The sequence below is a fragment of the Erythranthe guttata genome, chromosome 14, assembly GCF_056151865.1.
Source record: "Erythranthe guttata isolate IM_541 chromosome 14, IM_541, whole genome shotgun sequence".
NCBI classification, from domain to species: Eukaryota; Viridiplantae; Streptophyta; class Magnoliopsida; order Lamiales; family Phrymaceae; genus Erythranthe; species Erythranthe guttata.
Window position 1 is genome coordinate 7,639,028 of NC_142546.1, and position 10,347 is coordinate 7,649,374.

General features: G+C 40.2%; 2 protein-coding genes and 1 non-coding gene across 4 annotated transcripts; 1 reads left to right on the forward strand and 2 right to left on the reverse strand.

Moving 5' to 3' along the window:
* The first annotated feature begins 787 nt into the window (after positions 1–787).
* Positions 788–1,971, forward strand: LOC105956119 (protein EXORDIUM-like 2). Its single transcript, XR_016029674.1, has one exon. It is a non-coding gene; the product is annotated as a protein EXORDIUM-like 2 (transcript).
* Positions 1,972–2,624: 653 nt separating this feature from the next.
* LOC105956118 (phospho-2-dehydro-3-deoxyheptonate aldolase 2, chloroplastic) lies at positions 2,625–6,304 on the reverse strand. The gene is made up of 5 exons (XM_012979946.2): positions 5,651–6,304; positions 4,756–5,033; positions 4,400–4,676; positions 4,070–4,315; positions 2,625–3,116 (listed from the first exon to the last, which is right to left on the reverse strand). The coding sequence occupies exons 1-5, from the start codon at positions 6,167–6,169 to the stop codon at positions 2,847–2,849; spliced, it is 1,590 nt and encodes a 529-aa protein (XP_012835400.2). The 5' UTR covers positions 6,170–6,304; the 3' UTR covers positions 2,625–2,846.
* A 634-nt stretch (positions 6,305–6,938) lies between these two features.
* Positions 6,939–9,757, reverse strand: LOC105956117 (polyadenylate-binding protein 2). Of its 2 annotated transcripts, none has more exons than XM_012979945.2 (6): positions 9,619–9,757; positions 9,352–9,454; positions 8,348–8,418; positions 7,540–7,731; positions 7,295–7,425; positions 6,939–7,176 (listed from the first exon to the last, which is right to left on the reverse strand). In XM_012979945.2, the coding sequence occupies exons 1-6, from the start codon at positions 9,664–9,666 to the stop codon at positions 7,125–7,127; spliced, it is 597 nt and encodes a 198-aa protein (XP_012835399.2). In that variant the 5' UTR covers positions 9,667–9,757; the 3' UTR covers positions 6,939–7,124. The 2 variants fall into 2 exon arrangements, with proteins under 2 accessions (XP_012835399.2, XP_088669407.1); XM_088813281.1 differs by having other exon boundaries at positions 9,622–9,755.
* Positions 9,758–10,347: the final 590 nt, after the last annotated feature.

A 10,347-nucleotide genomic window follows, 5' to 3' on the forward strand; every position in this document is an offset into this window, starting at 1 on the left:
TCAACAATCCTCCCCTCGAACAAAGTACCACAGAGGTCGGACCACAAAGGACCACCGAGCCTCCCCTCAATTTGCGCCTGGGGCTCAACACCATCTTTGTTCCGCGCACCAAGCCTCGAACAAAGGACCACATAGGTCGGACCACACAAAGGATCCCCGAGCCTCCCACCTGGAGCTCGTTGAGCCGCCTCCATTTGCGCACCGGGAGCTCACCATATTTGTTCGGCACCGAGGATTCGGGAATTTCACACAGATTCCGGCAATTTCCACCACATGGTTAGGTCTGGGCCATGGCTCTGATACCACTGTTGGGCCCCCGCGGGGATAGCACGAACTCCACATTGGTATGATATTGTCTAGATTGGGCCGGACCCAACTGGTTTTGCTCTTGAGTTTCCCCAAAAGGCCTCATACCAATGGAGTTACTATCCCCTCTATATAAACCATAGATCTTTCCCATATTAAACCGATGTGGGACATTGTTTGCACCTCAACAATTCCATCAGAGTTTCTAACAATATTTGTAATTATCGATACTATAGGGATCTTAAAGTTATTGTAGCATACCTCAGGGTTGTATGTGTAATTTACCCAAATTCATTTGGTGGTGGGATTTATTATAAAGTCCACGTCATGGGCTAGAGAACCTAACAGCCTGGCAAACGTAGATCCTAGCCCACTTGCAAATGTACACGTGTCAGCAGCCGATGCTGACACTCCTCCTTTCTTACAGCTGTCCCTCTTCCTCGTATAAATACAGCCTCTTGTTTCCAAAGTTTTTATATCTCAATAATCCAGAAAAATATATAATCATCATATTATGGCTTCTAATTACCATATTGCCACTGTCTCTTCTTCCCTGTTTTTCCTACTCCTCCTCGCATCTTCTTCCATGGCGTCGCTGGTGCAGCAGCCGCCGCTTGTTCTCAAATACCACAACGGCGCTCTGCTGAAAGGCACCGTCGCCGTTAATCTCATCTGGTACGGGAAGTTCACCGCCGTCCAACGCTCCGTCATCGTCGATTTCCTCCAGTCTTTGACCTCCACCAAACCGCCGCAGCCCTCCGTCGCGTCGTGGTGGAAGACGACGGCGAAGTACAAGGGCGGCGCCGGCGCCTCCGCCGTCGTCGTCGGGAAGCAGTTCCTCGACGAGAGTTACTCTCTCGGGAAGTCGCTCAAGAACCCCCACATCGTCTACCTCGCCGCGAAGGGCGGACGCTCCGGCGGGGCGGTCAACGTGGTCCTGACGGCGGAGGACGTCGCCGTGGAGGGTTTCTGCATGAGCAGGTGCGGCAGCCACGGCTCGAGCCGGGGGGCGGCGCCCGGCGGCCGGTTCGCGTACGCGTGGGTGGGAAACTCCGGGAGGCAGTGCCCCGGCTACTGCGCGTGGCCGTTCCACCAGCCGCTGTACGGGCCGCAGACGCCGCCGCTGGTGGCGCCGAACGGCGACGTCGGGGTGGACGGGATGGTGATCAATCTGGCGACGGTTCTTGCCGGAGCGGTGACGAACCCGTTCAACAGCGGGTATTTCCAGGGACCGGCGGCGGCGCCGCTAGAAGCCGTCAGTGCGTGCACGGGGGTGTTCGGGTCGGGCGCGTACCCGGGATACGCCGGCAGCGTGCTGACGGATAAGACGAGCGGCGGTGGATATAATGCGCACGGTGTGAACGGGCGGAAGTATTTGCTGCCGGCGATGTGGGACCCACAGACATCTAAATGTTCAACACTCGTTTGACTTGTTTGGTAATATATGAAGAAAGTAGGGAGAAAAAGGGAAGAAAAGAAAAGGTTTCGGGGGGAGGTTCCAGTGGTTGCTGGTGTACGTATGTAAATATGCGGACGCAGATGAAAGGGTTTATGAAGGGGTTTGTGTGGGTTTGTATGATTGTACATTCTCTTTTGATCATAATGCAAAATGTTAAACAATTAACATCATAATAATAATATTGTAAGAGTGAAGTGTTAAATCAATCTTGATGTTTTAAATTTTTATCATTATCTATAATTATGTATTATATGATGTAGACGCGTGATTATGTGCCGATTCACGTACAAATTATATGATTTTGTTCAAATCTTCGTATAAAAATACAAAATTTTAGGAGATTATTTATCTTTTTGATGATTTTTTAAGTATTTTTGGTGCACGAGAAAAGAAAAAAGAGGTAGAATTGCACGTTTTTCTAATTGTTATTATTTTAAAAAGTTTTTATAATAAATGAAAAAGTAATAGGGGTAAAAATGAAAAGATTGAACAATGCTGGGGTCAATGAGATAATTATAGGAGGTTTAGGTGGGATTCGTTCCTATCGGTTTGGGGTCTATTGCTCATCATTTATATGTTTGGCCCCTACTAGATGTTACACCATCTCCGTGACAAATTAATTTATAAAAAATAATAATATTTTTGATGCATAAACAATTTATCTGAGGGTTTATTGCACTCGATTCCCATGTGTTATATCGATTTCCTAAAATAATATCTTATTTTATTGGCAAAAACCCCCCATTCAATTGCTAAAAAATAGGTACCAATTGCTAAAAGAGATTAAATAACAGGGGGGTTTGCCTACAAAATAATACAGGTAGTATTTTGGCAATTCGGCATAATAAAGGAGTACTGATTGCAATAAACTCATTTATAAATGCAAATAAACTGAAATCTGTAGGAGGACAGATAAAATTTACAATAATAGTCAAAATCAGCTTTGCAAAAACAAAACTATAGTACAAACTTATTTCTATAAAATATATATCACATCTTTGAGCCACCAAAACATAATCAAGATTCCAAACATTTGATGTAATAAAATAAAAGTACCACTCGAAAGGGGTGATGGGATTTCTTACAGCCTGAAAGAGGATAGAGTACGGTGTTGTGGTCCGATTCTTCTCCTTCGGAGACGCTCCGCGATAATAAAAGAAAGCTCGAGAGATTGAGAAGCGTTGAGCCTAGGGTCGCAGTGGGTGTGGTAGCGCGAGCCGAGATCGTTGTAAGTGATTGTGCGGGACCCACCCACACATTCGGTTACGTTTTGGCCAGTCATTTCCAAATGCACCCCTCCGGGGTAGCTTCCTTCTTGATCATGTACGTCAAAGAATGCTCTCACCTCAGCCTGCGGATGATTTTTCAGAGTATAGTGAGAATTTTTTTTTTTCTTTTTTTTTTCAGAATATATTCAGCAGTCGATATATCAAACTACAATTAAATCAAGAAATAGAGAGGATATGTTAAATAGAGAGTAATTAGTCATTTGTCAAGTGTTTTACATTTTGACGTATAAAAGTATGGGATTATTGCGTTTAGTACCTCTGTGTTTACTCTAATTGTTAAAGAACTCTGTGTTTTGTGCTATTAATATTAGCAAAGAACCTCTATTCGATTTTTTTAAAAGAAAACTACCCCTAAAAACTCACTATTTAGGGGTTGTGTGCTAAAAACATGCATCATAGGTGGATTTTTGCTAATATTAATAACACGGAGGATTTTTTTTAGCAATACGATATAACATAGGGGGTACTAAATGCAATAAACTCGTAAAAGTACACTACGGGAATTGAGTTTTCTCATCTAGATCACCAAGAATTAATAAATTTTCTATCTAGATTCGGTTTCGGGTTTCTGTTCGATTTCGGTTTTGGTTTTCCATTTTGGTTTTCTTCGGTTTAGAGTTTCGGGTTCTGTTTCGATTTCGGTTTTGGTTTTCCATTTTGGTTTTCCATTTTGGTTTTCTTCGGTTTACAGTTTCGGGTTCCGTTTCGATTTCCGATTTCAGTTTTCGTTTTCAATCTTCGGTTTCAGTTTCGGTTTTCGGGTTTTCGGTTTCCGGATTTTTGGGTTTTGGGTCTCGGTTCTCGGTTTTCGGGGTTTCGGCTTTCGGGTTTCCGCTTTCCGGGTTTCAATTTCTGGGTTTCGGTTTTTGGTTTTCGGTTTTTGGTTTTCGGGTTTTCTTATCTAGATCACCAACAAACATGATACATGAGCTATTTCCATTGCCAAAAAAACTTGAAAACGACAAAGAAAGAAAACTCGAAAGGAAAAACATAGAGAGAAAAGCTCGGAATATACCCTGATAGCATCGAAGGAGCGAGTCTTGAGTCCACAAGGAGCTTTAATGGTGTTACCATGCATAGGGTCACTAACCCACGTCACAATCTGACCTGCTCTTCGAACCGCCCTAATCAGATACGGCAGTTTCACTCTCATATTCTCTGCCCCCATTCGAACAATAACCGTTATCCTTCCAGCCTTATTTTCAGGATTCATAATATCAATAAGTTTCACCAACTCGTTCGGATCCATTTTATCACTAACCTACATCACAAAACCACAAAAAATAAACTAATGACATTTCAAACAAATAACCCCATTTTCAAATACTAATCTAGTCGAGATTACCTTGATTCCTATAGGATTAGAAACCCCTCTCAAGAACTCGACGTGGGCCCCGTCTAACTGCCTTGTCCGTTCGCCGACCCAAAGCATGTGAGCAGAGCAATCGTAGTACATGCCGGAAGTCGAATCCTCTCGAGTAAGTGCTTGTTCGTAAGGTAATAATAAGCACTCGTGCGATGTCCAAAACTCTGTAGTTGTCATTACAGGGTGGTCGGACGTAAAACCACACGAAGCCATGAAGCCAAGTGCCTCATCCACCCGATTCGCCAATTCACGGTACCTTTTCAATTAAAACAAAAAAAAAATTGAAATTAGAAATGCAAAGTAAACATACAAGTTAGAATTGATTATATATATACCTATCGCCTTGCTCGCTTTGTTCGGTGAAATCGAGGTTCCATTGAGTGACCCTCTGCATGGCGGCGTATCCTCCAGTGGCGAATGCTCTGAGAAGGTTCAGTGTAGCAACGGATTGAGTATATGCTCGAATCATTCGCTGAGGGTCCGGAATTCTTGATTTTTCATCAAAGGCGTCGCCGTTGATATTATCTCCTCGATAACTCGGTAGCTTTATGCCGTCTTTCTCTTCGAACGAATCGGATCTCGGCTTAGCGAATTGCCCTGCCATTCTTCCAACCTAAAATAGTGTGTATATAAGAAGTCAGTTATCTTTAATCCCAATCCCCAATTCTTAATTGTCCATAGATATTCAAAACTCAAATCAATAAATAAGTCGATTATCAGCGGACCGAAACTGATAATATATTCATACATGGATTCTAATAGGAAGCAAACTCTATTCTGGTTTGTATCTTGTAAATTCGTTTAGCGGGTAAATTACTGCCACTCCCTTAGGTACGGTCAAATTACGAAAAAACCCCTCAGGTTTTGGTAATTGCAACCACCCCTCAACTATGAATCTTCTTACACGTCCACCCTTTTATGATGTCAAATTCAACATAATCTTCTAGATTCCATGGTATCTTCTGTACAAAAGTACAAATTTTGTGCAAAAATGCAGTCTGACGCAACACAATCTGATATTTACAAACCAAGAGACACATCTTATGATCATCTTCTTACAAAATGTGTAAGTCGAATCAGGTAAAACGAGTACAAACTGGAGAATATTCCACTAAATTTGACATTACCCAAACATGAGGGGTACTTTCGTAATTTGACCTTAGTAAAAAATATTCAAACCATGTTCGAGATATGCAATTGAATTATAAGAAGAGAGAGAAATTGAAAGACCTTAATAATAGGCATCTGGCCACCAAACATGAGGACGACGCTCATCTGCAACAGCACCCTGAAAGTATCCCTAATGTTATTCGCGGTGAATTCCTTGAAGCTCTCGGCGCAGTCGCCGCCCTGCAAGAGAAAGGCGTTTCCGAGGGCGGCCTGGGCCAGCTTCTCCTCCAGGCTGCGGGCCTCGCCGGCGAAGACGACCGGCGGGAACGATTCGAGAGTTTTGAGGACCGATTCGAGGGAATTTTCGTCCGGGTAGTCTGGGAGCTGAGAGGCCTTTTTCGATTTCCAGCTGTCGAGGCTCCAATTTTTTGTTGGTGGAGTGGCGGCGGCGGAGGCGGTGGAAGGCGGTGGGTTCGATGATTTGACGCATGAGATTGTTTTTGTTCTGGATTTGATGGATTGAGGCGAAATTGGGGATGATTTGATGGGAATTGGATGTCTGGAGGAGGCGGTGGGGTGGAGGAAGGTATAGGGTGAGGCGGCGGCGGTGGTTGTCAGAGCCATTGCCTTGGCCTGCATATCTTTCTCGGGGGAAGAGAGAGAGAGAGAGAGTGAACGAGGACAGTGGATTTGGAGAGAGAATGTGACCTTAAAATGAGAGAATATTAAATTGAGATTTTTTTTTTTCTTTTGGAGGTGATTGCTGACAGAGACTACGTTATATTTTTAATTAATATTTACTTTTTAAAATATTTGTAAATGATGGCATTATATATTACTCTAAATTACACTACCACCCCTTAGGTTTAATTTAATTTAAGTTAGACCCTCTCTGATTTGGAAACTACGCATACCTCCCTTGAGTTTCGATTTTAGCGATGATTTAACCCATTTGACAATTGATTTATTTTACAGTTCTTCTTTAGAGAAATTCTATTTTTACCATTGAACAAATAGTGAGGACCTTACATTCCTCCCATGAAGTTAGATCTAAGTACATAGAGACCCGTCGTACTTTAAAAGTGTTACATAGGCATCCCTTAAAGTTTAATTTTTAACTAAAATTAAACTTAAACTCATTATATGATATTTTTATATTTAACGAGTAAATTAAGTTTTTAATTAAAATTAAACTTTAATTCTTTGAAATATAAGGGGTTTATATGTAATTAGACCTAACCTCTGGGGAGTATACTGTGATTTACTCGATATTTGTTCAAGAGGCTCGTAGCTACATAGCTTATCGAATGAATACCTATATTCAAATTTGGTTAGTCAAAACACCAAACCAATCTCAAAAACGAGCTTTTCACAAACAATCTCGAATCGAGTAGCATGCACAGAAACATGGAAGAGAGGATAAATCTCATAGCAAATTAAAAAACCAACCTGACGTTTCACAGAAAAAGAGAAAAGGAAGGCAATCATCACAATAAATAACTACAATAACAATCGCTAAAAGCTCCATTTCCTTAAAAATATCACTGCCAATCACACCATAAAACAGATGACGAAAAGCGTTTAAACACAAGGCTCATCCGAAGTAAGGGCTGTATCGCATGGGCACTCTAAACCTCGGAACCTTCCTGCAATCGATACAAACTAACATCTGTCACTGAAGTCGAAAACTATATAATTGTTTTTTACATAAACATAAAGATTAAACTGTGCCGATAAAAGTACGACGAAGAGAATAATTCATACCCATATCCATAAGGAGAATATACCAAAGGAACAGGCATAAACGGTGTCCTAGATCGAGAGCCCATATAAGGATTGGAACGCCTAGGACGGAATATCTTCATACCAGGAACATTGGTCCTCTTGGCAGATATCTTTAACAAAAACACGAAACTTTTTAAGACATTAATTATTAAACTATATATACACGAGGTTTTGTAATTAAATAAGTATTTCTCGGACTTAATTCAGAAAACGAATAACTGGACCTTCAACTGACGACCGTGAAGTTCAGATTCATTCAGAAGAATAGCCTGGTCAACAGCTTCTGGTTCAAGAAACTCAACATATGCATATCCCTTTGGTTGTCCGTACTTATTAGTCCTAATAGTTACTCTATTCACTGTCCCGCAAGCCTGAAAATGCTGCTGTACTTCCTCCGGTGTACATGAATAGTCCACCTATATAAGCATATTCCAATATTACTTTCAATTTCTTATGGAAGTCTTTTGGAAATCAACGAATGATGGCTCATATGACTCCATATATTTTTTACGCATAATGCACTCGTTGCATATATAAATATAAAATTCAATCAACACAGAAGCAAGCATAAAAAGTTTAATGGGACGAAGTACGAACCAAGTGGACCTTAAAGCAGTAAAATCAAACTAATGTCTGTATTAGAACAAACTTGGCATCATTAGAAAGTCAAGAAGTATCCATAAACACGGAAATGTTTTAAGACAACCCACACTGCAAAGGCATTGCCTGAGTGGTATAGGGTGGGAAGGGTAATATTAGGACAAGGTTTCAATTCTCTTTCGGGTCGGTTATAGGCTGACAAGAAGGCCAATGTTTTTATATTCAAAAAAAGAAAGTAATAAGACAACCCACAGAGTCTTCTGTGTTATGAAAGGTGACGGTATCAAGACACACACACACACAAGTCCAAACAAAATAAACATGAAAAAAGCTGATAAATTCACTATAAGTCACCTTACTTATCCCAGCTAGAAGGTACATACTAACTGGAAATTCAACAAATGCAAGTAATAAACAAAGAAGAAAGCTTACGTTGCCCACAAAGATCGATCTAGCATCCACTTCTTCCTTATTTGTCTGATCAGCTGCTGCAGCAGCAGGATCTATCGCAATAAAGATATATAAATGGGTATAAATAAGAAACATGAATGAAATTAACGAGAATAGAAACAGATTATAATTGTCATTGATAATATTATATAGAAGGTGCATTGTGGATGCATCCATATATGAACAGCATTAACGAAACTCATATTCGTTCATATTCATCACTATCTAAGATTCTTAGATTCCCCAGAAGAAAGACTAGAACAACAAAAAATTAGTCCAAGGCAGCCATTCCATCATGTGTTGCAATGAGAACTTGCGGAAATCATAAGGTAGTACACAATCAGAAAGAGAAGTGTTCCAAAATATGTAATTGTGGGAAAACGCAAAGTAGACCGTGTGGAAACATTAAAACATTGGCATGTGAAAAGCTCGTGATAGACTTGACTTCCTATGAAAAATTCGGACTCAATTCTAGAGCTTCGATAACAAACGACACGGGAATACCAAAAAACACAGTTCATTCTTCTCTATATCCTCTTTCTTAAGGTTTCGCTTCATCTCGTGAACATTTTTTTCACAATTGGTCCATTGGATGAACCCTAATTAGCCGTCATCAGAAAATTTGTTCGATACTTGCAGAATAATCAATCATTTCCTAAGATTTTCATCACTAAACATCAGCTCATGGTTATACAGCCGCAGCAAGAAAAATGTTGCCCACAGAACTAACAATAGCAAAAAAAAAAAAACAAACCAATCCTCATGTAACAAATTCCAGGAAATGATTCCTATACAGTCCAGTATCCAAGGATCAGATAAACTCAGCATAAGACTAATACCTAAGCCATTTTTTGCTACGCTAATATTAAAAAAGAAAAAAAAAATTGACTGAAAACAAATTGAAGGCACCTACATCTTATTCAGAAATAAAATAATATCCGAGGAAAAAAAAATTGAAGATGTAAAAGGAAAAGGGGATTGATAACCTTGAACGGCGCCAATCTCCTGATCGACTTTCGCCTGCATTTCCCGGAGAGTGGAAGCTTCATCCTCCATATCCTTCAGCCTCTTCTTCATCTCGTCTAGCCCCTTAGAAGAAGAAGAAATACATACAGATAAGCATAAATTACAGGAAAATGCTAGGGTTTCCGATGTGGTGGGGGGAATCAATATCGCTAATCGAAAACGAAACAACGCTAATCAGAGAAGACTGTAGATTTAATAAAGCAAAAACAAAATTGAAGAAGAATTACAACGGCAGCTCCGCCTTCTCCCGCCACCATGTCGACGTCGCCGTCCATCGATCTCGCTCTCGCTCGCGCGCGCGCCCGCCCGCACACTGGTTTTCTCTGTTTGTGTTGCTCAGAGAAGATTATTTGTACAAGGGGAAAATACTATAGTATGGGTATGTGAATTGACACTTTTAGCCTTGCATAAGCGGTGTCGTGTCTTTTTGATCTAAGGTTGTAATTGGGAATAAACATTTCGAATTTTATTGATTTTTGTAGGATAAATTACTGGGTAAGATCAAATTGTGAAAAAATCCCTCATGTTTGTGTAATTACAATTATCCCTCGACTATGAATTATTTTATATGTCCACCCTTGCGGTGTTAAATTTAGTCGAATATTTTCTAGTTTCTACGAATTTTACCGAGCTCCACATTTCGAAACAAAATAATTATAAGATATGTTTTGGTTTGTAAATATTAGATTGTGGTGCATCATAAACTGAATTTTTGCACCAAAACGAATAGAAACTAGAGAACATTTACGGAATCTGGAAAATTATGTTGAATTTGATAATATAATGGTGAACGTGTAAGAAATTTTTATAATCGACGAAAATTGTAATTATCTAAACAAGATGGATTTGTTTATAATTTGACCTTACCTCAGTGACTAGCCATAATTTACCCTAAAATAAATAATAAATTTTATTTTCCACTCCAATATTAATTTCTGAAAATATTTCTAAAAGCT